The 27,622-nt window shown below is 46.6% G+C and overlaps 1 protein-coding gene across 1 annotated transcript in view; it reads right to left on the reverse strand.

Moving 5' to 3' along the window:
- LOC146829043 (gamma-aminobutyric acid receptor subunit gamma-4-like) overlaps positions 1-25,143 on the reverse strand; it is a 2,063,907-nt gene extending 2,038,764 nt beyond the window's left edge. Inside the window, exon 1 of the mRNA XM_085607669.1 lies at positions 24,424-25,143. Coding sequence (XP_085463795.1) covers positions 24,424-24,488 — 65 coding nt within the window. The 5' untranslated portion in view covers positions 24,489-25,143. The remainder of the gene's footprint in view (positions 1-24,423) is intronic.
- Between the last annotated feature and the right edge of the window lie 2,479 nt (positions 25,144-27,622).

The raw sequence follows: 27,622 nt of genomic DNA on the forward strand, positions 1-27,622 counted from the left end.
TGACTTCTGTCTTTTCAGAATTCAATTTGAGGCAATTAGTGGTCATCCAGTCACTGATGGCCAGTAGGCCTCGTTGGAATTTTTCACCGTCATTGTGTATGGCTAGCACCAACTGCGTATCGTCGGCGTATGATGTAAGGTCCAGACCATGGCTCCTAATGATTCTAGCCAGGTCTGCCACATACACATTAAAAAGGGTAGGGCTCAAAGACGAGCCATGCGGAACACCACAGGGAAGACTCAGTTGAGAGGACTGGAAGGTACCGAGGTTGACCGTCTGGGTACGGTTAGCAAGAAACGAGGCAAGCAAGTCCTGGGCTTTACCCCCGATGCCTAGTTCTGCGATACGGTCGATAAGTATGGCATGATCGACCGTGTCGAAGGCTGCTGAGAGATCCAGCAGCACAAGAACCGCTGTGCCTCCCTGATCCAGAATAACTCTAATGTCCTCGGTTGCCCTAATGAGTGCGGTCCTAGTCCTGTGACCTTTACGAAATCCAAACTGAGTGGTATCTAGTAGTTGGTGATCTCAATTCATAACTTTTTCAATAATTTTTGCCGGAAAAGGCAGGCTGGCTATTGGTCTATAGTTCTTGGTTTCACTAGAGTCGAGGTTGGCTTTTTTTAATAAGGGTGTTATTATAGTTTTTTTCCATATAGTGGGATACATGCCTGAAGTGAACATGGTGTTATAGATGGTAGACAGGACTGGGGCCACTTGATCCAATACCAGCATGAGTACTGCCGGTGGACAAGGATCATTGGCAGAGCCTGATTTGATTGCCGACATTATATTAGCAATCTGATCAGTGGTAGTGTTTTCAAATTCCATAAGGGAGTGATCAAGGGGGTGAGAGCCTTCCTTGCCCTCACCAGATACTGCAGGAGATTAATCAGGGGGTATGGCACCATTTTTGTTCCTTTAAAAGAGCTTACTCCTAAGAAGCAGTTTAGACAGGCAATTGGAGAGAAGCATGTTAGAATGCTTTTGACACCCTGCAGCAGGCCATGTGCGCAGCACCTGTGTTCAAGGCCCCTCTCTTCTCCAGAGGATTCATAGTGCAGACAAATGCTTCACACAGCATGGCATGGTGCCATGCTCTCACAGCAGAATGAAGAGGGCCTGGATCAACCTGTAGCCTTTATCAGTAGGAGATTACTTCCCAGGGAACAGAGAAGGAAGTATGCCTTTGCAGTAGTCTGAGTACTGAGGAAGATAAGGCCATACCTGTTTGGTGCTCAATTCTGGGTTCAGACAAGCCACAGACCAATCAAATGGCTAATACAGATAAGGGGATAAGACTCCCAAACTGTTGAAATGATCTGTCTCCGTACAGGGAATGTACTTTACAGTGGAACACTGTCCTGGAGCATGCCACACCAATGCTCATGGTCTCTCCAGGTTTTTACGCCTTAGTGATGAGAACTCCCAATGGGTTGGATAATTCTCCCCACTTTCAGCTTGAGGGACACGTATTAGATCTGGTATCCTTGGGTTAGTTTTTCCCCTAATGTTTTACCTTCTCTTCTCCTGTTTGCGATGTTTTTTTGGCTGGCTTTAGTACTCTGCGCAGTTTACCACAGTAAACAGTTCCTAAACTGCTTGTGCTCTCTCCTTAAAAAATGGTCAAATTGGCTTATACGAAATTGGCATATTTAATTTACTTGTAAGTCCCTAGTAATGTGTAACTACCTATGCCCAGGACCTGCATTAAATACAGCTAGTGGGCCTGCAGCACTGATTGCCCCACTGACCTAAGTAGCACTTTAAACATGTCTCTGGTCTGCCATTGCAGCCTATGTGTGCAGCTTATTGAAATTGCTATTTCAACCTGTCAAAATAAATATTTTGCTTGGCCAAACCTTTTTTTTTAATACATATAAATCACCTCTAGGGTAGGTCCTGGACCACCGAGAGGGCAGGCTACCATGTATTTACAAAAGTGGGACATGTACTTTTTAGTTTTGCACGTCCTGCTTGTGAAAGACTCTTAAATCAGCTTTTCACTAACGCAAGACCTACTTCTCTCAAAGGGTAATATTGAAGTCACCTTATTATATCCAATAAGTAATCATTTCTAAATTGGAGCAGGTAAACAGACCATATTTGGTATCTTTGGAATTATACTGAAAAATCCGCTCTGAGTTTGACATTGGAATTTAAATCACATTTTTTTAAATGCCACTTTTAGAAAGTAGGAATTTTTCTGCCTTAGCCATTTAGTGCTTGCAGCCTGTATCTAGGTCACATGACTGGGTCACTGACAGTCGGGCTATGTGTATTACTCATAGACAACTATACATAATAGATACCTTAGGTGCGTCTGGATAGGCCATCACTGGTAGGCTGGGAGGGCAGAGCTGGACCCCGTCATACTTACACTTGAATAGGCTGTGTCCTTCCTCCACATAAAGGGCTGCATAACCCTTGTAATTGGTATGGTGCCAGGACAGGAACGGAAGGATCCCTTGGGACGTCAAAGGGAAACCTTTAGAAGCTTCTTCCACTTCAAAGGCAGAACTGGGTATACATATTGGACCTCGGACACCACTGCTTCAATACTCTTCTGTAACTGGGGAAATTCTGCCAGGAAGAAGGACTGCTGTGCTGCTGAAAGGACTGACACTCTGCTGGACTGCAGCTCTGAAGGACTGCTGCTCTGCTGTTCTGACCTGCTGCCTTCTGCCCTCTTACCTGGGTGAGAAGGACTGAACCTGCATCTGTTGATACAGGAAACCAGAGTGACCCAAAGGGCTAATTTGTTGGCCTCCTGACTAGAAACTCAGGGACAGAAGACTCAAACAACCTTAAACCCAGCGCTTGGACTCTGCCACCTGTGAGTCCTTCTCTGCCAGATTATGCCACCCCTTGGAAGTGGGCCTGAAGGTGCTCTCCCAGCCAAATTGTGGTTCCAGCAGACCGATGCATCACCTCTGCTGCGCAGCTCAGTCCCAAGCATAACCGATGCATTTTCCCTGCTGCAAGGTTTCAGCATTCCGTCCATGAATTGTTCTTTTTGCGAGGGTTCTCCTATGGCAAGGACTCATCATCAATCTCACAGTTCACATCGGAACCGCTGCTGAGCGGAGCTTCACCAATGCAGGCCATCACATTGTAAATCTCTTGTCAATGGCAGTCTCGACAATGACACAGGTTCTCGCATCACATTCTCTCAGCTCTTTGGAAAATAAATTTTGCCTTGATGGCACCACACATCCTCAACGCCTGACTTCACATTGCAAGCCATCATCAATAGGATCCTCGACGATCATGAAGGAACTTGCATCGCAGCTCTGCAGCTCCTTGGAACCGAAACATCGCATCAGATGCGCGACGCATCCTAGACGCGGGACCTTGCAACTCTCAACAACTAGAATTTATGGTACTTTCATTCAGCAGGCCTACCTGGATCCCTGTAGCCAGCCCACGCTCCACGCTGGTTGTCCTGAACTTGTGACTTTGTCCCTGTCCAGTGCGACCAGATATCCCAAGTTGCCACTTTTTATGGAGCTAATTTCCATGAAACATTTAAAATTGCATATCTCTAATTCTACTGCTTGGATTTCTGTCATTTTGGTCTTTATTTATTTATTAAGGTTTACTCAATTTTTCTAATTTGGTGTAGGATTTTTCTTGTGTTGTGTTTTCACTTTATTATTTTTTAAAGTGCTGCATAAGTACTTTAGACATTGCCTCGAAGTTAAGCCTAACTACTCTGGGTCCCCTGCTGCCAGAGGTTTGAGCACAGGTTAATTTGGGGTTTGCATGTGCCTCACCATGACAAGGATTATGATTTCTGATCAAGTAGGGTTTCATCCTCCTGAACCAGTAACCCAATTTCTGACTCTGACCCCATTGCAAAGATGGAATCAAGGATTTCTGAGTACAGTTGACACCTAGAGACTAGGGGGCCGATTAGTATGGCTGTCGGACCGCCACCCTAGCAGTGCTGGGACCGGCCACCAGTGGTGCAGCGGTCCTGCACCGCCAATTAGGATGTCACCGCCACGGTGGCGGTGGCATCCTGCATACCTTGCATTGTGGTGGGTGGTGCTGGAAGCAGCACCCGCCACAATGCAATATATGCATGTCGTGAATTTGCATCCACAAGGTGGCATGCACCGTGCGGTGCCTGCCACTTTGTGCATGCAAATGCTATGGTACCCCCCATGTGCACCCCCCAACACCCTGGGGGCCCGCAATGGGCCCCCAAAGAAAAAAACGCATGCCTTTCCATGGCGGAGTCTCCGCAATGGAAAGGCACCTCTCTGCCATCATAGTAATATGGATGGTGGTGCCTGCAAGGCACCGCCACCATATTGCTGTGCTTTTCCGCCCGGTAGGCCATACGGGCGGTGGCGATCCACCTGCTTTACTAATCGTCTCCTAGGACTTGGTTCTCCAGGGACAGTGTCCACACACCCTCTGGGAAACATTAGTCGCATTGACCTGCTGTGAGGGTCCCAAAAGGGTTCACCTGAATCTTTTCTGTGGTCGGGTTCTGCAGGAGAATTACCCCCATTAGAAGAGGGCCCCGACTTCTGCGGACCTGTGTCTCTACACATAGCCAAAGGAGGCCATGGGACCTGGAAGGTGCAGTTAGAGAGGGCATTCTGCCTTTGATTCCTGGGGGTGTTAGCAAAAAGGCCCTGGGCCGACCCGAAGTGCCAGTTACTGAGACAGGAGACAGGTCCTGTATGAGAAGAAAAAGCATTATAAATCAAAACTGGAAAATATGGAGGCCAAGAGGCTTGAAGAAACTGCTCCTGATCACAGAAGGATGCCACCAGGAGCAAAACACAATATTCCCCAAGCAATGTATCATCACAGGTCTTAATGAATGTTGTTTGTAAGAGGACACAAGCTCTTGACCCACACCTACAAAGCCGCCCCCACCCTGGGCCCAAACTATATGAACCATCGCCTGACCTTCCACAAACTATCCAGAAACATTCACACTGCGCACCTCGCCCTCGCACAGACTGATGCATCTGCAGCAGCCTACACCAGAGGACGCTCCTTCTCTTACCTTGCCGCCAACGCCTGGAACACCCTCCCTCCCCACCGCTGCACCTCTCACTCCAAGCACCACTTCACAATGGAACTTAAGACCTGGCTCTTCGACTGAAACCTGCAGCACAGTGCCTGGAGACCCCCTGGGGTGACATGTTTTACTCTACAAATAGTTTTTGATTGATTGATACAATATTTAATTATATTATTAGTACTGCATTGTTTGATTATGACATATTTCACCTTTTAATAATGTGGTGAAACCCTGACAAAGCCAACACATCTTCCTTTTGAAACTACACTCCATTATATTTTGTCTAGTGCAGGTGTGGTGGTATCATTGTGTTAGAGGTCAGGGCTCACTAGTGTAGTTGGGGGGATATCATTCTGTTAGAGTTCAGGGATCTCTAGGTCTGTGAACTGTTAGGAGGATCTCCCCATAGGTATTCACACCTGCTATCATATATATATTTGTATATTAATGCATATAATGTGTGTGTGCAAAAAAGGACTTTTCCTTTTTAAAAGTGAAGGCACTGACAGGACACAGACAAGGTGTTGTCTGATGCAGGCCTGTAGACTGGTTTCTTGGCCCACACGGCTCCTCCAGAGTAGACCATAGACTGCTCTGCCTCTCTGCCCTGACAGAATCAAGTGCTTCAACGGGGTGCTTGGTTCCCAGTCTATGGAAGCCTGCAGACTTATTACTTGTGAAGGACCCACATACTTTGCAACTAATAACTCCCTTTCCTATAGCCTCTATTTTCACTAGCAGAAAAAATCTCACAGATGCATCTGAAAAGGGCTCCACAAGGTGGAGAGTGGCTGATTGGTTCATAAAGGTGAACGAGATGAACGAAAAAGAAAAGCTCCTGGGAATGGAGTGCATCCGTCTATTGATATACCCTGATGTGAGGTAATCAGATGCACTGTATTAGTTGTCTTAGTTTTTCTTTTCTTTTGTGATATAGATAAGTTTCTTTCTCTCCAAAAATCAAAGATAGAAATTTGCAGCTCAATTAGATTAAAAGACCTTGAATATATTTTTCAGAAGCTTGAGGTGGAGTACTTTCGAATAATAATAATAAACATTCCAGTGGGTGAGGTGTTGTTGAAGCCAGGCTATCTGTTTAAAGTCTTTCTCCATTAGTGCGGAGGAGCTCTGCTCCCCCTGCCACCAGATGCAATTAAAACAATAATAAATAAGGTTTCTAAACCATTTTATTATCATTTTGTTTGAATCCCCTGGACCTGGACCCAGGACTCTGGTGAGTGTTGGGGGCCGGTCCAGGGGAGTGCACTGTATTGGGGGAGTGCTAGTGCACTTCCTTGTCCCTTCACTGTGCATGAGGTGTTTGCCTGGCCATTTCAGGCCGGCCAAACACCTCATGCACAGTGAAGCTTTCTACATCCCCAGCTGTGATGCTGAGGATAGAGAAAGCAGGTACAGGCTCCCAGTCTGCCTGGGAGTGCAAAGTTGTAGCTCTCAGGCCAATGCTGACACTGCTTTCCTGCAGCATGTAGTAAGGAAAACAAGGGGACCCCGATATGCGAACCTGGAGTGGATTAGTGTTTTTAGAAAACAATGGTTCTGATATGGCCAAAAAGGTACAAGGAAGGTAGTCTCCGAAGTGGGGACAAGGTACTAGAGTCGTATTTGATAGTCAATATCTCAGGGAGCAATAAGTATTAAGCACAGGGACATGTAAGTCAAGTAACGTATGTATATATGGCAGGCCATCCCGTAAAAAACCTGGGGATTTGGTTCGAGATGAACCTCACCTTCTCAACTCAGATTAAGAAGCTGGTCGGGACGTGTTTTGGGCTTTTAAAAACTCTCCAGAAATGTCTTCCCCTCCTGCCTGGGGTGTCAAGAGAAACAGTCACCCGTGCCCTTATTCTATCTCGGATAGATTATGCTAACGCACTCTATGCTGGCATTCCAGGCTATCTGTTGAACAGGTTACATGTTGTACAGAATGCGGCTGCCAAGCTCCTTCTTGACATTCCTGCCAGAAATAGCGTGCGACAGTATCTGAGAGCACTACACTGGTTGCCTGTAACTGCGTGGGAGAAATTTAAATCCCTTGTTATAGCTCACCGCACGCTCCACGCTTTAGGGCCAATCAATCTCCAAAACCACCTTTCCTTTTATGCTCCATCAAGATTATGCCATTCCATGCACTATCTCTTGTCTACGGTTTCCCAGTTTCGGTTACAGAGGATGGGGGCAGCTCACTTAGTGTGAAGGCCACTTTGGGCTGGAATACGCTTCCGCTTGCCCTAGGTACTACCCTGGATCCCGCCCTTTTCAAACAAAAATTGAAAACCCTCCTCTTTAACTAAGCTGGCTATGTACCTCCTCTCAAGGCTCGCGCCGGGACACTCTTGTAGTATTTACTTTATGAAGATAAATGCAAAAAAAGGAAATTCAGGTGCTCGCATAGGTAAGTAACAACAAGTGTGAGGTGATAAGTAAGGGTGACTTAAAAACATAAACATTGCATTGACAACATATAGGAGAATTCCTCAAAAAATGTATACAAAGAATAAGGAGTCTAGAGTCTAGTTGTAGGGGGTCGACGATGTTTCGATCTCAGTTAATCGAGATCATCTTCAGGACATAGCAATAGTGAGCAAGCTGAATTTATTTTTATTTATTTTAGGCGTTTTATATAGCACTGACCTGAACCGGGGGTATCGGAGCGCTTTACAGCAGTGTTTCATAGGAGTTACTTAGTAGGGCAGAATTAAACATAAAGTTCGGAAGTCCAAGAGTGCTGAGGATACTTGAGGTAGTAGTAGAGTCCTGAGGTAGCCTTGTTGAATGCTTTCTTGAGGTAGTCCGTGAGTCCTGAGGCAACCTGATTTTATGCACACTTGACTAGAAGCCGGCTGAGGTGGATCAGTTTGATTCAAAGTCAAAGAGCAAGGGAGATAGGGTTTGGCGTGAAGGCGGCGGTTATCCATTCGGGGTGGAGCAGTTGAGGAGGAGGGCTTTTAGGTGCATTTTGAATTTTGTGAAGGACGGGATAGTTCTGATGTCTGCTGGGATGGAGTTCCAGATTTTGGGCGCGTTTCCAGCGAATGACCTAGCAGCGGTTTTTTGCTTGCATGCTTTCATGGGGATGAGAAGGAGGGAGTTGGAGCTCCTGAGGTTCCTTGTCTGACCTGCCCTCTTGAGCTTGGCGGCCAGATAGTCCGGTTTTCCTGTGTGTAGGGCTTTGTGCGTGAGGCAAGCCATTCTGAAGTACGCCCGCTGATCAACTGGGATCCATTTTAGTTCTCTAAGTGCAGGAGAAATGTGGTCGTATTTCCTGATTCCGGTGACCATTCTGGCTGCTGCGCTGTGGGTTGGTTTGAGGGGAGCTAGGTGGGTTTGTGCGGTGCCGGTTAAGGTTGCGTTACCATAGTTGAGTCTGGATAGCACCAGTGCTTGGGTGGCTTGTTTGAAGTTTTTGGTAGGGATGAATGGTTTACTTTTGTAGAGAAGCTTCAGGTTGAGGAAGGATGTCTTTTCAGTTTTTGATGTGTTTGGTCATGTCCAGTTTAGGGTCCAGGGTGATTCCTAGTGATTTTACGGAGTTAGCCATGGTGAGATTGCCGTTTAGAGCATCCAAAGCTTTAAGCCATTCTGCAATTTGTGGGTTCTCTTCTTTGTTGGAGATGAGGATGATCTCCGTTTTGTCCTGGTTAAGTTTAAGGTGATTTTGGGAGAGCCAGTGTTGAATTTCTTTTAGGGTGTTGTTTAGTCTGAGGATGTCGTCTGGGCTCTTCTTGGGTGGGGGGTTGTAGATTGGCTGGCTGAGTGAGGTGGAAGAGGATTAAGTGGTGGTCAGACCAGTCTACGGGCAGGGTGTGATTTATCGTCACTGTGTCCTGTTTGGCGATAATGGCATCTAGGATTGCTCCTTTGTTTTGTGTTTCTTCTGTGCAGTGTTGCGTAAGGTTGTTGTTGTGTAGCAACTCACTCAGGTTTTGGATTAGCGGGTTGTTATCTTCATTCCAGTGTAGGTTAAGTTCTCCCAGAATTAGGTTATTCGCATCTCGTAGTGAGCAGTGGGCAATCAGGTCTGACAGGTGTTCAGTGAAAGTGGTGGAGTTGCCTGGGGGTGGTAGATAAGGTGGCAGGTTAGTGTTTTGTTGTTGCTCATGCTGATGTTGACTGTTAGGCACTCAAAGGTGTTGTAGTTGAAGGAGTCAGTTTCCGCCACAGAAATATTGTCTCTGTGGATGATCGCTATGCCTCCTCCTCTTTGGTCTTTTTTGTCTTCGTTGGTGATTATAAAGCCTGGGGGGACAAGAGTGTCTAGGAGTGGTGGGGAGGAGTCGTTAAGCCAGGTTTCAGTGATGAATGCTATGTCTATGTTGTGTGTGAGGATGGATTCTGATAATTCAGTGGCATGTTTAGTGGCTGATCTGCAGTTTATGAGCATGCAGTTTGTGGGGTTCGTCTCTGATTTGCGTTTCTTTGTTAGGGGTGCTGTAGGGATGCTAGTGCGTGTGGTCAACGGTCTGGGTGTGTTCGGAGGGGTTTGGACTCTTCCTAGTCCGGTGATCACCTGGATTTTGGATTGAAGGGTGCCAGCTAAAGGATTGTCGTATGAGGAGGCGAGGTCCGCCGCCTCACTCTCAGACATAGCGTCTCTAGTTCTTTTGGGTCTTTGTGCTAGATGGGGGATAGGGTTAGCTACCCAACTCTGCGGGGGGACTATGGACGGTCTTTGATGTGTATGGGTGGTGGAGGAGTGGGTGCGCTGAGGCTGCTGGGACACCACAAGGTTGGCTAGGATATCACTAAAGCCCCTGATTATAGTTGCTGTCTGGGTTTCCAGCCTGGAGAGTCGCTGCTCAGTCTTTAAATCATTGAGGTATCGGGGCTGGTCCTGTGCGGGACTGTTGGGCCTAGAGGGGGAGGGTGTTGGGTAGCTTAGTGGTGGCTTTGTTGTCCGTGTATGGTCTGGGGGAGAGAATCTCAGGGAATTGGGCCGCCTTGTTTTGGGTGTGTTGTCCGTGTGGGGTCTGGGTGGGGCCGTGAGTGCAGGTTGGCGGGGGTCTTGTTGGGGCTTGGTGCTATGTTGCCTGTGGGTTTGGGGAGGTGGGTGTTCAGGTAGTTCAGAGTGGGTTGGGGTGAGTGGAGGGCAGGTGGCTGGTGGGGGTGGGAGCTGGCAGGTGGCAGATGGGGATGAGAGCCATAGGTAGGGAGTGGGGGTCCTGTTCTCTATGGGGTGAGGGGGATGTCGTGTGGTGAGGGGTCTTTCTGGGGTGTTGGTGCTTCATTGCCTGTGAGTTTGGGGAGGTTGGTGTTCAGGTTGTTTGTAGTGGATTGGGGTGGGTGGAGGGCAGGTGGCGAGTGGGGGTGAGAGCTGGTAGGTGGCAGATGAGAGTGGGAGCCTAAGGTGGGAAGAAGGGGGGGTCCTGTTTTCTCTGGGGGTGGTGAGGGGGGATGTCATGTGGCTGGGGACAGGTGAGGTTGTTAGGGAGTGGCGGAGCGGTAAGTGGCGGGTGGCGGTGAGAGCCACCAGGGTGAAGTGGAGGGGTCCTGTTCTCCCTGGGGGATGTGAGGGGGGTGTCACATGGAGGAGGGCGTGCGAGGTTGCTAGGGAGTACCAGAACGGTAGGTGTCGGGTGGGAGCTGGACGGGGCAGTGGGGGGGACATGTTTTCCCAGGGAGTGGTAGGGGGGATGAAGCGTAGTGATGGGCGTGTGTGGTTGTTAGGGAGTACCAGAGCGGAGGGTGGGTTCTGATGGCTGGTCCGGTTCTTCCGTGGGAGGAGTAGGGGAGGGGAGGGGTTCATGAGAGGGTGTATTCCGGGGAGAGGGGAAAAGGGCATCAAAGGACTCTAGATTGTCACTGTTGGCTTGTATCAGGACTGTGGCATTGGTGTAGATGGTCACCGTGGAATTTCCAGTACGCCTTGAGCGGTATGGGAGTGAAATTGTCAATTTGCAGCTATGTGAAGTGTTGGTGGTTTTTGAAATGTTAAGCTGCGATCCGAGGATGGATTTCCATACTTCTTGTCTCTCAGTGTGGAAGATAAGGTCCATTTTTACCTTTCCTTTGGAGGAGCAGTGGTAGATATCTGCGAAAAGTGATTCGGGATGCTGTCTGATCAGTTTCTGTTTAAAGTTCTTCCTCGCTTTGGGTCAGAGGTCAGGCGGGAAACTTATTGTGAGGGAGTTCAGGCCGTGTGGAGTTACATGGTTCGAAGAGGGGGGGACGGTGAGGGTTGCCGTGGTGGAGGGCATTGTGTGTGAGTGGGACAGGGGGCAGGCTCCTACTTGAGGACGGAAGAATGCTTCCAAAGAGTTCTCAGAGGGTAGTAGGAGAGTGATGAGGAGATTTTAGATGTTATAACATGGGTTAACTAGTGAGAGCAGACTCAGGGGTGCGGTGGAATGGGCTGCGGGCAATGTGGATTGCAGGGTCGCCTCTGTCTAGAGATATGGTTCTGGGCTACTCTCTAAAGGTTAGGCGCAAATTGATGGTGGTCACGAGTGAGCTTGGACTCTCTTCTCTCTTCCTGTTGGGGATTACTGAGCAGCATAGAACTCATTCCATGGTGGGTGTTGTCCCCTCCGAGGTGGTCATAATTGACCAGATGGGATCATGGATGTATTAAACCAAATCGTGGAGCTCCTATCCTTGGTGGGAGAGTGCCATTTAGTTGTGGTGGTTTTGTGGTTGTCAGGTCGGGGTTCAGTGTCCTAGGCGGCCATCTTGTGATTGGCACCGGAGAGCTCTACACCCCATGAGAGGAGAGGGAGGAGAGGTTAGTCACACGTTGTGGCGACGGATGGTCATGCAGCATCAAGGGCAGGTCGTCAGTCTGTCCGGATATCGATGGTGCAGTTAGGTTATAAGTTGGTACCAACAATTGTTCATGCTCCGCATATGAGGGCTTGGAGAGGAATGAGCAAGAAATTGATGTCTGCATGCGGTGGTGGCTCTTCTATGCAGCTCTACTTCATCATTTACGGGGCAGTACAGAGCCAGTGCAGAGTGGCACAGAGCGTAAAAGCCTTTTCCTTACTTCTTGGATTCTACAAGAAGCAAAAGATCTGGATTTTCAAGTAGTCCCACTAGGCCCTATGTGCGGCTAGATTCACACCTGCTCAGGGCCAAGATAACCTTCCTGGGTGCTAGTGCAATCTACAAATCTACAAAAACATAGCAACTAGTGGTGTATGGGAGTATTGCAAGACAAAGTATCAGGATCCAGTCTGGCACCTAGGAAGTATTCTAATGTGAGGAGCCAGCATTTAAATAGAGTATTCTTCAGAAAGATGCATTACTGAAGGTCGGTAACTTGTTCTTTCATATCTTGTGTGTCATTAGAACAGAGGGTGGGGCAGATGAGGAAGCTCTTATGGGTCTTCTCCTGGCAGTCACCACTATCACACAATCTCAGATGTCATCAGTGGCTACTGCTCAAATGCAGACTTGAGATTAGAGGCTGCATCACAAATGGATCGGACAGAGCCGGGAAGAGGTAAAAAATGCCGCAGTGGGCATGAATCAATTGAAGGTAGGAACAGAGAAGGTGGATTTATTCCCAGTAACTTGACGTCCACCCTTGAAGGTGCTATGAATAGAAGAAGAGCCTAATTAGATCAATTAGGAATTGAAGTACTATGTTTACCAATTGTGTTCTTTTCCTATGCTGGCCTTCTGTTTCCATTACAACAGGGTTGCATATGTAAAAAAAAAAAACTTTCGATAGGGGTGTCCACATACTTGTGTCTAATTTCCTCCCAGAATCAAGATCGAGGTGGACTATTTTCTGTTATTTAATTCTGTCCCTCTTTTTTGCTCCCTCATACCTTCACACTTCAATTGTGGTACCATTTATAGCACAATTTGAGACCCTTTCATAATTGCTTGATATTCGAGAGGCCATTCTGTGCCCACATCAGATCAACTTCCTAGCACTTGCTTTAATTTGATTACTGACTACTGCATTGGACGCTCCATGTTAGCTCGTTCAAACCTGTATCACCTTTTTAGCTCTGTCCTAATCAGCTTTTGCCCATTGATCTTAATTAAATATAATTATGAAGCTGTATTTAAACAGACAAATCGCAGATTCAAGGTTTACATGAAATTGCATTTACTATTCATTTCTAATACTTGTCGGAGCTTCCACTTGGCAAATTTTAGGATTTGTTGTGCTTAAGTGTTTAGAACTCTCAGACCAAGGATCTTTAGACAGCTCGGTGTCTGCCCAGAAGAATGATAAAAAAGCATTGGCTTAGCCAATAGGTCTCGCCTTTGGGGCGTTATAAGTGTTTAGATAGAGCTATTGGCTTTGTTACCATTTTTAATATGTGTTGTAAAGCATTGTGAATGTTAGGCAGCATGTTGAAAATGTATAAGTTATAATAAACAAAGTGTTATAACTATTTCTGTCACCTTATATCTAACCGAAAAAACATTATATACAACTGAAGTATTGTACTAAAAATCAAAATGAATACAAAAAAGTCTAGTTCTAGTTTGTTTATGCACTGCTGTCAATTTTTCCTTGCTTGTTCTAATTCATTTTTGTTATAGTTTTTATTGTTAGGTGTGGGATGGATATAAACACCAGGAGGGTGGGTGTTGTGAAATAGTATTTTAATTAGATAGGAGTAATGGAGAGTTATTTGTGGAGAATTCATAGATATCAGATTTTTATGCCAAACGGTAGTGGTGTGGAGTAATGCTGAGGTGGTTGTGAGTAGTGACGGAGGTAATGCTCAGGTGATCCGGAATGATATTGAGGTGATACTGAAGTGGTGGTGCGCTGGTTCCAAGGTGATGATTATGTGATGCTGTAATTTAACCCTGGGCATAATTCGCGAATTAGCGCTACGCGGAGTAACGCGAAGTGCACTTCCCACTACGCAAGCTACGCGTAGCACTACGCGAACTGCGTTGTAGCCTGTTCGGGGATGATTGCACAGTGCTGGATGCTTGTCCGCACTGTGCAATCATTGAAAATGGCAGCTCGTACAGTGCGAGCTGTCGTTTTCTGCCGATCATGTAGATTTTTACTCGAGCGGCAGCTTTCTCAACGCGGACTGGTAGTTTCTCATCGCGAGCGGTCGCGAGCATACGTGACCACTCGCAAAGAGAAACCTGACCTCCCCGCATTGAGAATCTCGCCGGGAGGTTTATTTTCCACGCTTGCGATCGGCAACTTGATGTTGCTGATAGCGAACGAGGAAAAAGTCTTGCGGGAATGTCATTTTGCTTGCTCGCGGTCGCCAACTTGACATTGAGGACCGCGAGCAAGCAAAGAATGACCGCTGTACTATGCTACGCTACACGTGTTTGCACTGTGCTATGTGCAATTCGCGTAGTGCGAAGTAGCGCAAACTTCGCAAACTACGCGAGCGTAGCGTAGTGCTTTGCCCAGGCTTACTGTAATACAAGGGATGCCTGGTACGCAGCGGCTAATCTGTAGGCCTCCTGTAGAGTGAAATGTGCTGGGTTTCTGAACTGTCCCTGTTATTTAACAATATTCCCAAAAACAAAATATCTTTTAATGCTCTGTGTCCTTTATTTTGTACGTTATGCACCTTGTTGGATGTTTGGATGGTTTTGGCATATCAATATAATCAGTGTAGCTGAAAAATAAAATAACCATGGCAGCGTGGGCCTGTTAAGGGTATTAACGTTCCTGCAGATTAACATAGCCTAAACACTTACGTCTGTTGCACCACTCTTGGCGAGGAGACAGTGGGAGTGAGAGAGGGGAAGAGTGAAGGGGGCGGGTGAGTAGCCAGTGAAGGGAGATAAACTGCAGCGATAAGAAACAATACACAGACTGTTTACTGTAGAGCTGTCTGTTGGGAGTGTGGGAGGGGTGGTGGGTCTGCCTCCTGTTACAGTGGTGGTACTGGTGTGCTTCCTGTCTGGGCAGCACAGGGGTACAAATGTTGCTGCTGATGATTTAAAAACTAACAAATAGTATAATAAAGGGCAATAATGTCAATGCCAAAGTTGGTAGGAATAATATTAAATGATGATATTATTATAGTCTCTCAGCAGCTTGTGGAGGAGGAGCTTGTGCCTTGGCCAGGGTGGACAGGAAGCACCTTGTAAGGAAAGCTGCAATGTCCGGCACCTTGGTGCTTCTGTCAGGGAGCTTTATAATCCAGCATATGGCGTTGGGATCTGTCCCTCGGCCGGGGTGGAAAACGCGCCTTGTAAGAAAAGCTGCGAGGTCCAGCGAGTTCACAAATGCTAACACCGGAAACCTGGGCATCTGTGTGTGAAATTTGTTTATTAAACAGAAAGCGAGAGAACCACGTGGGTGTGATGGAGGGGACACGTGCAGTGGGGTGAAGAAAGCACGCACCAGAGCAGTGCACTGTTCAGTGGGGTAGAAGGACGCATGCACCACAGATGTGCAATGTGCAGTAAGGTGAAAGGAAGCACGCACCACAGCTGTGCAATGGGGTGAAAGAAGGCACACACCACATATATGTACTGTTCAGTGTTGTGAAAGGAAGCACATGCTATTACTGTGCAGTGGGGTGAAAGGAAGCACTTGCCACAGCTTTGTACTGTGCAATGGGGGGAAAGGAAGCATGCACCACAGCTGTGCATTGTGCAGAGATGTCAAAGGTAGCACGCACCACAGTTGCACAGAGATGTGAAAGGAAGCACGCACCACGGTGATGAAAAAACGTGAATGTTAAAACGTGTGGTCCATTTTGAAGTTGTGTACTGTGCAATGGGAGAAAGGAAGCATGCACCACAGCTGTGTAATGTGCAGAGATGTCAAAGGTAGCATGCACCACAGCTGCGCAGAGTTGTGAAAAGAGGCCGGACCACGGCACTGAAAACACATGAATGTTAAAAGGTGCGGTCAATTTTTAAGCTGTGTACTGTGCAATGGGGGAAAGGAAGCACGCACCACAACTGTGCACTGTGAAGAGAGGTGAAAGGTAGCATGCACCAAAGCTGCACAGAGGCATTATTTAGCATCCGGTGCCAGCAAGCACGCACAAAAAGAAAGAGCTAATAATTAAGTGCCCACGGTGATGAAAAAACGTGAATGTTAAAACGTGTGGTCCATTTTGAAGTTGTGTACTGTGCAATGAGGGAAAGGAAGCACGCACCACAGCTGTGTAATGTGCAGAGATGTGAAAGGTAGCACGCACCAAAGCTGCACAGAGGCATTATTTAGCAGCCGGTGCCAGAAAGCACGCACAAAAAGCAAGAGCTAATAATTAAGTACCCATGTGCGCACCAGCAGACACCGGCTCAATTTAAGCCCAAGCCCCCAGCAATGTCCTGCGTTACGCCCCTGGATCGAGCGAGTACCAAAAACAATGTGGGGAAAGAAAACACACACCACAGCTGTGCACTATGCAGAGATGTCAAAGGTAGCACGCACCACAGCTGCGCAGAGGAGTAAAAGGAAGCGCGCACCACAGTGATTAAAAAACGCTAATGTTAAAAGGTGTGGTCAGTTTTTAAGATGGTACCGAAAAAGAGGCGGCTATAGAGGCTAACTACAGAGTACAGCAAATGTCTTGACAATAACATACTAATACAAAGATAACGGTGCAGGAAGAGAGTGCTGACATAGTGAAATGCGAGTGCTGGAAAAAGAAGCACGCACTCTTGTGGCGGTGGGTCTGTCCCGTGGCCGGGGTGGAGGGGAAGCGCCTTGTAAGGAAATCTGCAAGGTCTTGAAATGAAACATGATCCACAACAGATGGCATTCTGCGCACCTCTGCTCGCTCCCGACAGCTAAACGCTGTGGGAGTAAACATGTTCAGAAAAGGTGGGACATGCACCCGCCTTTGGCCAATTGCTTGCTTTCATTTTTGAAAGCCACACGCAAAGGCCAATAGCATGTGTGGAAAATCGAACACCACACACACAAGTTTCCAGAAAGTCTGAAGTGATTCCAAGAGGCCTTCTCCTAGAGCAGCACATGCGCGCTGTGCTAGGCTCGACCTAAAAAGTGGTACATGGCGAAAACTTAATTATCTACCATTTTTTTCTTTTTTAATGCAATGTTATTCATTGGCATATAGTGCATGTATTAATTAAACAAAATTGTGTATCTGGAGAAGGGGAAGTTTGGTCAGTTTCTGCCAAGAAAGTTAGAATGGGGAAGGCAAAAAGGCCTCGAAACCATGTTATGTAAAGTTCAAGAGATGCAGTAAAAATCAAGGTTTTAGGAGCTGACACAAAGGCATTTTGGATCACTACAACTCGTACCGTTCTAACTATGGGGCTTATTATGATGTTGGTCAGAGTTTCCTTAGACCAACACTGTGGTGGAAACGGGACAGACTGACCTGCAGCCGGCAGTCCCGACAGCCTAATTACGATGCGACCACACATGGTCAGTTGCATTCCCACATTTTCCTATGGGAGCATATGTTACGGCTGTAAACCGGACGCAACATAAACTCCCATAGAGAAATGGGAGATTGTTTTAATCCCTGCACCTCAAGGTGCCTGCCATAAGGTGCAGGGATTAACAGGGTGGCCCCCAACCGGAGGCCGCAAGGAAAAGGGGGCCTGACTAGGGGCCCCCAAACATGTTTTTGAACAGGCTGCAATGTCGAAAAGCCCAGCATGGAAAGCCTGCTAGAAACCGTGCATTGTAATGCGGATGGCGTAAAACGCCATCCATATGGATTACGGGCTGGTTCTGACTGGCTGACAGGCTCCTTGAGCCCATCAGAAGCCAGCTGGAATGACCGGCCGGTTTCAATTCTGACCGGCTGTGTTGTAATCAGCCAGTCGCAAGTGAAACTGATGATCTCATTCGTAGAGCCTCCGACCTAATGTCGGAGGCTTTACGACTGATATTGTAAAAGGCCCCTAAATGTATTTATGATTAAATGAATGGCATGTATATCTTGTTTTGATACCACACTAGTATTGTTATGGTGTTTGAGGAACAGTGCAGTGATCAAACAAGATTTATGTGTCTGGATTTACTGGACAGGTAATTTTCAATTACACCATGCAAGGAGCTTAATTCTCAAGTACAAGCAATTCAAAAAAGGAGCACTGGCACATGTGAATCCATTTACCAATGCAAAATATTACCTTATGATGGTGTAAAATTGCATGTGAGTAAATCCGACTACAGGGGTGAGTGGTCCTTCCATGCTAGGAATGTCCCAGAAAGTATGGCAACACCAACAAACTCAAGATTCTGGGTATTCACAAAGTGCTCCTAGATCCTTAGTGAAAATAGGAGGTGCAGGATGGCAGCAGTGAATTTTATTTTCAAAGTGCAGATGAAAATAGAGTACCCCAAAATATGTTGGTTATAGGGCAAGAGGTTTTGCATTGGGAAGCATATATTTAGCATTAAGAAAGAAGAAATAAGCAAAAGCAAAATTAGACACATAGAAATACATTTCCCCATGTACAATCATGCACATTGAACTCCCTCCACATGTTTATATAACTTCGAAGGCACAAGATGTTTTCAGAAGCATGCTTAGAAACTTGCTACTTGTCACCATGTCATTTTTTTTTATTTCCTAAGATTCTTAATCTGCACTCAGGTGGGCTTGTAAATCTGTGAGCAAATATTTCCCTTTTTTTCTTGTGAATAGAGCCCTGAATCACATAAAATCACAATCATTATTGATAAATCACGGTCATGTAATACGCTTTGCAATATAACTTATCAATATTTGTGATATTGTGAACCAAAGTAAATATACTTTGATTTGTTGTTAATAGGGTGAATACCATTTTATGGATTGCACTAGCAATGAACATCCAACTAGTCTTCCTTTTTAAAATGCTCTTGAATTTATATGCCTGAGAAAGCTAATGATATTTCTATACATGCTTTTGGGGGTAACGAAAATAGGGAGGTCAATTAAAAAAGGTATAATCACCACTAAACGTAGGCTTATGATCAAATTAACTTCAGTTACGCCTTCCAGGAATTCCAAAAGTGATTCCTGGCATCAATAAGCTGTTTTACTCTTAGAGACACAGAGATCTCCACCTGAAGTGTGGAGATCTCAGCCCCAGTAAATCATACTCATGGGTTGGGATTGAGGGCGTTCCTGGGCTTTGAGAGGCATGCTTAGTCTTAGGAGTTAGTGAAAGCCCACAAACAAGTACATTTGCAGGTATTCACAAACTACTCTAATTCCCCTTCCCATCCTGGAAAGGGTAAATTATGTAATTTAGGCAGGTGAGGGCATGAATATCCTTCCACTGTGGGAAGAGGAATGGATCAAACACATGGAGCAAAAGAAAGAAAATGAGCATGTTCATGGGGGGGGGATACATCCTTTGTGTGCTGAGAGGTTACACCCCCTACGTATAATTCTCCACAAAGGAGAACTCAGTAAAGAGGGAATGTATTACCAACAAGAAAACTTTCCAAGCAATCCGCTCTGAAACCTGGCAGAAAAATAGGGGCTGCGTACTCCACTATGGCGGAACAGCGTTGTTGCACCTCTGAAATGCAGCAGGCAGAAGAAAAAATAAAAGGACATTAAATTTGTCATTTTAATTGTACTTTCAGTCTGCCAAGTCTAGGGTGGTACGGGGCAATGCCACAGTGTCACGCAGCAAGGGAGAAGGAGTAGTAGGCACAGAAAGCGGGCTTTTCTGTTTGGCCAGCTGTTTTAGGATGGCCAAACCAACATGTGCACTTGGATATTTCCAGCCCGGTCCTTGGAGATATCCTAGTGCTCAGGAGAACAGGCTCCCAGTCCCTACTGGGGGAAAGAAATGGCCCACTATGCCCACTCCCAGCGCTTCTCTCATGCTGGGAGTCATATCATTAGAGAAGTGCTGGGATTGCGTTTAGTCTGGGAGTCTGTGCTCATGGGACTTGTAGTGCCAGGACAGGAGCCGAGGAGCAGCGAGGCACGGGGTAGGAGCAGAAGATCACGGCAGCGGGAAAGGAAATTTTAGGTAATTTATTTTTTTACCCGCCCGCCTCACCTCAGATTGGCAGCAGTCGCAGCAGCAAAAAATGCGTTGGAAGCATTCATCTTTTGAAGTCAGTTCCTGTAAACTGCACTAGAATTCATCCACCCTCACTTGTACCTCGAGACAAATATGTCAAGGGACTGACTCACATAGATTTTCTTGTGAAGTACTCTTGATGTGCTTCTGGCTTTATTCGAATTTTAGGAAAAAGCCAAGACTAAGTCCGAACTTCTCCTATCTTATTCCTAAATCCAGAATACTATAAGAGGATGCACCTGCTCATAGAATATCCTTGTGATTCGTGCCCCTGGGCTGTGAGGGCGTGCGTGCCAGTATGATAGCTCTACGGATCATAGGAAAGCTCCCAAGCTTCTGGTGGATCCGCAACAATATATTACTGTAAAGTTGTAAAGGCTATGAATATTCCTGGCAGTAGCGGCTCCTGGAGAGAGTGCTTCCGGGCGGTGACCTAGGGCAAGGGAGGGGCAGGGTGGGGGGTAGTAAACTCCGGATTATGACCTAACGGAGGTAAGTATACAAATAAAGAAATAAAACAAATTTTGTTGCGCGCGCTGCATCGCCAAATGCGATGCCACGCGTGCAAAGAAATTTGTTTTATTTATTTATTTGTATATTTACCTCCGTTAGGCCATAATCTGGAGGTTACTACCGCCCCTCCCCCACCCTGCGTCACCGCCCGACAGCACCCCTTCCAGGAGCCGCTACTGATTCCTGGCATGTGAAAGCAGAGCAGTTCGATCCACAAAGCTACACAACATTTAGAGGATTTGTTCTAATCTCTGAATTTGGTGATAGCAATCCACTAGGACTTCACTGGCAAGTTCATAACCTCGAAGTGCAGTGACCTGCAAAGCGAGTTCACCGCTTTAGAGCCCCACAGTTCTCAGTGCAGTCACAGACATGCTGCAGACCCAGCCACACCAGGAGTCAGCCCAAGCCTCTGACTGTGATCTGATGAGTATGAAAGACATACAAGTACCTATGCTCTGAGTGAGACATCGAGGCAATGATTACTTGCAGCAGGCGATCCAAGGACTGGTTTATGGTTTTTGTGGGTGCATTCTACAGCTCATTGGATCTGTAATACCTGTTATTGTCTCTTAGAGCTCCAGGAGGCCTTGCTTTCTTAGTTCATTTAGGATTATTAATTATTTCTCTGTGTAAAGCCAGCAAACTCTCCTAGCACAATATAACATGTAAGGCGCACGTTCACCCACGGGCATTATGGTGCTGAGTAACAGGTGTTTAATGTTACCCAACCCAATGATACTCATTTTATCCGACCTCGGATTGATTAAAGGCTGAGTAGACTAAATGGGATTTGAACTTGTTACCATGAAGTCAAACACAGGCCCCTACAGTGGGCATTAGTCCACTGAGCCACCAGACCTGGTAGGTCCCAAATGATTTGATTGCAGTGGGATCGAGGTGGGAGCAGCTCTTATTTTTAGCTGGTGGTTGCAGGTGGGGCCCACTGACATTCATGTTTGGGGACCGGCACTTATTATTCTCCAAGAGACTTTGATCCAGAGCAAGAGAGAAACAAGCATTGGCATAGCCAATAGGTCTCGCCTTTGGGACCTTATAAGTGTTTAGCCATGCAACAGTTGCATAACTAAATACTTATAAGATCCCAAAAGCGAGACCTATTGGCTATGCAAAGCAGCCGTGTGGCCGCAAAAGTGAAAGTAATCGCGGTAAAATGCAGCGCGCGCGCCCATGCACATGCACTGTAGCTCTAGGCTGTCCTGGTAGAACTTTTTGGAGCCCTCTCAATAAGTCTCGCCAGACCAGCGCATGCTCTGGGTCAGGCGAGACCTAAAAAACACAAAAGGGGGAAAGAAGCAGGAAGTGAAAGATGGAAAAACATTAACAAAAGAAGGAAAATAACTTGCAGGAGTGAGAAGAAGAGGAAGGGGTATTTGGAGGTGGATTAAGAGGCTTGAGGTGGAATCAAGGCCATGCAGCCTTGGTGTTTGGTGCCCCAACCTTCGATAGCACCAGCGTGGGCTTCTAAGCAAATCTTTGGGCACTTTTACACACTAAGCATTGGGTGGGAGAGTGAGAGCGCGAGGCCCATAGAGGTGCATAGGTGAGGCTCATGGAGGGTGCACTGTGAATTCGGAGCTCTACACTGCGAACTCCTTCGCCACAAACGTCTTCAGTGCTGTGATCCGTTGACAACGTGCTCTCCATGGTGCAGCCATTAACCCCCAAGAGAGAGGGCGGGTAGGAAAATCTGGGTACTCTCTGTGTGCGCCTCCTCCTTAAGTGGCTTTAATCTAGTGCACAGAACAGCATGCAAACATGTAATACAGCCTCTCACGAAAGAGCACAGATGCATGTTCTCGCCTATCATGTTCGAATGTATCTGCACTGGTAGGAAAGAGCTGCACACAAACGTGGTAATCGATTAAGGTAATATTTAATGCCATATCTCAAGATATCACGCGCAACAGCGTCCAGATCCCACGACTGCCCACTCAACACGTCGCCGCTCATCTGTGCTGCACCACGGCCATCTCTTGCACGGAGATTGATGCTATAAGAAAGCTCCTGTAGAGCTCCCGTCCCCTACAGGTTCATGTCACAAAGACTCCCTCTTTTTAGGTGGACGTCCGTCGGCGTCCCACCGGCGCAGCCTGTAACAGGTGTAGGTCTCCGCGTTCAAGGAGACCTTGAGGGAGTGGAGGCTAGCGTCATCAGGATGCAGGCGCCACTCCTTCCAGTGGGTGTCCGGCGCCCAGCAGCCTTCAGGGGTCTGTTGCTTTCCCTGGCACTGCGATGCGGCGCTTGAGACTGAACGACAGACCTCCGACGCGAGTCTCATTGCCACGAAGCATTTAAACGCAATTGCATTGATGAGGGTGTGTAAGAGAAAAAAAGAAGTAATGAGACTGAAGGGGAAATTAAATGTATAGATAAAGGGTGCGACATCAATTACAAATCAAAGAAAAACGAATAAATGCTTACAGTGAATAACAGACACGGAGGAAAGAAAAACCATGCTGTTATTTTGCGCTTCAAAGGAACGGACATACACAGCCGTTCGCCACCAGCCACGCGAGCTAACACAAAAAAACTTGCTGAAGAGAAGCAGTGGGCGCTTGCAGCGTGGATGTTTCGCAGCTGCAGTTCCGACAGCTGAGGCAAGGCATCTTTTGCACAGTCCCGGCAGCGGGTGCCGCTTTTTCACAGCCCCTGCGGGGTGGGAGCTACCTCTGCACAGCGATGGCAGCGGAGGATTCCCCCACCTTTTTTTTCCCGGCCGCGTTGAGGCTGCGTGTGTACTGCAACGGTAATGGAGGCCGTAGTAGCCTCTGCACACACCCGAGAGCGGAGGAAGATGCCTCTACACAGACCCGGCAGAGAGAGGAGGGGGGCGGGGGGGGCTGCCTCTGCACACACCCGTTGCCTTTGCAGACAGAGTAATGGAGCACCTGCCTCCTCACACGCGCCGCCGAAGTAGAGGTTGCCTCTGCCCAGAGAAGACAGTTGGGTTGTTTGTTTCACCACGGTCCCGAGAGCGGAAACCTCCTCTACACTGACAGGAGACGGGAGTGGCCTCCTCACGGCAGGGCGCGGGTGCGGGATGCCTCGGCGAAATCTTAACCGCGAGACTGTCCTTGGGCAGTGCGGACAACGTCTGCCGAAGCCTCTGAGCAGCTGAGCTGCTCGGGATGCTCAGCGCAGACCCGAGAAAGCAAGCATGCTCCCCACAGACACTGACATTATTGTAGGCTGTTCGTCACTGTATGCGAAGTTCAGCAATTGCCCCCGTGTGTGCGTTCCCGAGGACTGACATCATTGAACCACCATCTGTTAGAGCCAAGAACATCAAAACAAACATATCGACCGAATGACATTTTTTAAAATTAAAAGCGATCAGCTGAGATTAGATTTGCTTCAAGAAGATCAATATTCATCTATATAAATTGCCCAGGGGAACGCTCAGAACAACATACCATTTAAAAGACGTGTTTCTAAAAGCATGTCACATCCCTTCCCACAGCCTCTGCTCTATCGGCGCATTCCTAAATAATTAACAGCGATAACCTACGTTGTAGTGGAGAACGAGTAATAGCTGTGCCCTGATGCTCCCAGTTTCTCTCAAAGTTCATATTCAATTCTGACTAGCTTACAGGGCGGTCTTGGGCTCACTGTCCTCTGTGCCCCTCAGACATGAGTGATTGTTATGCACGCACCGCACAGATGCGTTAAACCAATAAACAACGCGACAATTATAACAAAGGGATGCCCTCTATAGTCCTGTGCCACTGCTTGCACACACCTCTTAGCATGCAACAGGCGGATCGCGCTAATACTGGGTTGAAGTTTAAATGCCCCCCTGACCGGTGACTTCATGCAGCACACACTGGCACTCAGACAGCAGCAGGCACGCCGAAAGCGGTCGAGTCTGACAGTTGGCAATGTACCCTTCGGGAAGTTTGCTTACCTTATCTGGAGGGCCGGGCACACCGTCAGGTAGAACAGAAGAACTTTCCCAGACATCATAAACATAAGATCCTGGCAGCCTTCCTCAAATCCACTTCCCACATCTAAAAATACTTGTCTTAGAGGATGTTTCTTTTGTTAATGACAACAACTGTTAGATTTGAGCGACCGACCCCTTCTGCTTTGCGTGCTGTCAGTGTTTCGTCATATATTGAGTGATTCAACACCAGGAAGGTGTCAGTGCAGCAAGCACATGTGAGAAGCCTGCAGTCGAGACAACATCTCAGTGGTACCCAGCCGAAGTCGGACGAAAACACCCCACCAGTCTGTTTGCCTGGCTCCTTTTACGCAACTTCATTAAAGCGGCATTTCATGCCCTGCTTGTGTGGCATGTGCTCCTGAAGCTGTCGAATGTCCACGCGTGTGATCACGAGCATCCCATACGCTTCCTCCCTTCCGCCCAGTCCGGGCGCACCGCCCTGGAGCAGGCAGGTGGCAGGTGCGTGCTCGCTCTCAAAACCAGACTCTCTGCCGTTTCACCCCACAACCTGAAGAACTGGCTTATTTATTTGGGGTCCCTCTTCTTTCCCGAATCCTTTCTGTGTTTCCCTTTCTTTCGTCTTGATGTCTGTTCCCTGTTCTTGTCGTTTAATTTTAGCTTTAAAATCCTTCTGGAAAGATCATCAAAAGTTGTAAATGTCTTAATCTCCTGGCAGGCATGGAAAGAAGACCGCGAGAACGGTAGAAAGGGAGACAAATGCAGAAAGAGAGAGGGATGCTAAATCCAAGACTCTGGGTCCTAAATCCCCCCTGCTTCACTCATTCAGTCGGAAAATGTTCCTTCACTTGCTATTCCGGGGATTCGCGCGAAGGCGGTGTCTGTTTTCACCTTTTTGGCAGAGAAAATATATTTTTTCTGACAAAGGATACAACCTGCCAGCGAGAATCTACCGCTCACTTAAAACGGAATCAATACACATCTGAGTCGCAAAGAAGCCTCTGTGACTAAACTTGTGGTTGTTTACAAGAAAAGTGTAAACATCGAAATCAATAGAGTGAATTCAGAATATCTGGTGTTTTCTGATCTAAAGGTATTTTATTATTCAAACACAACTTGCAGGGTAGTCGCCTTCTTCCTTTGGGCAAAGTATGTTTAATTAAAGTCATATGCATAATAATTCAGTTATGGCCATTTTACTTTTATCGATCGTTTTCAAGCATCGGCATGCCACAGGTAAGATTTAAAAAAAAAGTCACGTGATGCTTTTTCGGTGGTGTGCCACAGAGTGGTTAGAGTGAAATCCCTTTGCAGGGGCATCACGTTTGCCATCGGTGAGATGACATTGGCTTTCTTCACTGACTACCAAGATGGTGACTTAGCACTCCACCTCTGCCCTCACTACATAATGGCCTGTAATGCAAGCTCGCGAGGACTTCAAATGCTCTCTCGGGCCTTGTGCTAGTGATTATAAACTTAAAAAAAAATAAAGGAGGAATAAGGGTGGATTTATAATAGCTACTACAAGACTCAGACTTGATGCTTTCAGGTACGCCTACATTATTTCTAATAGCAATTACTCACCATCACCAAAGGCCCACCAATGATCCTATTTATTGTATGCTGGTGCCTAAAACATACATTTTAACAAGCATTGTCAATGACTTGAAGTCTGGACTTTTTTACTGTAGGTAGTAAATACGCATCTCTCCCACAGATGCCCAAAAGACAATTTCCAATACACAAGATACTGTCAATTACACAATGTTGTTATGCAGACAAGAGTGGTGGTACTAGTGGCACTATAGGCGATGTTGGTAGTTGTAGTCGAGGTGATAGGAGGTGTTGAAGTTGATACTGCTGATGGCATTTAAAAAAAAATATTTTTTAATTTTTATAGGCAGACAAAATGAATAACGGTAGGAAGACACAGGTACTCAATTCAATTCAATTTCTTTATTGTTTGATTAATTAAAATCTTACAATGACACTAAGTACATAAAATAATCCAATATAAACTGGCACTTCAATACAATAGGAGTCGCATAGGGTCATGTCTTTCATCCAGTCTTAAAACAGAGGGGCTCCACACCCCCTTCATACCATGGCGCCCTTGCGTATACCTAGCAATATTGCTGTTTCAGTTAGTTTGCAAAAGCCCTTAGGGACATTTTTAACACAACCAAGAAGGACTATGTTGGGAGTAAGTGGAAATCCACGTTCTGCCATCCACATCCCCTAAACTGTGTCCCCAAAACAGAGCAATTCTAGGGCAGTTCCATGCCATATGTATAAAATGCGCCCCCTGAGCACCACATAGTCTACATCTGGTGACATTGGTGAGGTCGAATTTGTCCATAGCCATCAGGATCAGTTATATCCTCTGCAGGAATTTATAAGGAATTAGTCTGTATCTACCATTAGGGAAAACTTCTCTGGTTTGCAGGCATCAAACTCCTAGACATCCTACCAGTTCCCTGGTCGTACCATAAGGCTATAATCTTTACTATAAATACTAGAGACACTCGTAATACAGCTGTCATTCCCTCTAATAGAACATCCTATTTTGATTGGAGCAAACTAGACGCCACAAAATTAAATGATCAGCTCACCCTATCCATTCCTAAATTAGCACCTGACAGCAATATCGCAACACTTCAAATTTCTAGCTGGATAAAGACAGCAATTCATGAACTAGTACCTTTAAAAAAAGAGTACTTCCAGCCGAAAAACCCCTTCTCAACCTTGGTTTTCAGATGCTCTAAAAACACAAAAGCAACTTTGTAGAAGGGCGGAGAGGAGATGGAGGACCAATTATGATCCTCTGCTGAAAGACAGTTATAAAACCTCCTTGGCCTCCTATAAAAAATTAATTTTAGAGGAAAAAAGCAAATACTTTGTCTTGAAAATTAATGAAGCAAAGAGCTCCAGCAAGGAACTCTTTGCCACTGTGAAGAAACTGTCAAAAATTGACAGTGATAAACAGGCAGTAATAAGTACTGAATTTAGTAACACTCTGGGCCAATTCTTTGTGGACAAAGTGACCACAGTTTATGAATCCTTCAAACTAACAGATAAGGTCACACCTATACAGTTGCACACTATTCCCGATAAGGTTCCACAACTTTCAGAATACAATACCCACTTCCTCTTTGTACCACCGCCAGTGGAACAAATCCTTCGAACCGTCAAGACTATGAAA

Source organism: Triturus cristatus, chromosome 5_2 (assembly GCF_964204655.1).
Source record: "Triturus cristatus chromosome 5_2, aTriCri1.1, whole genome shotgun sequence".
Classification (NCBI taxonomy): domain Eukaryota; kingdom Metazoa; phylum Chordata; class Amphibia; order Caudata; family Salamandridae; genus Triturus; species Triturus cristatus.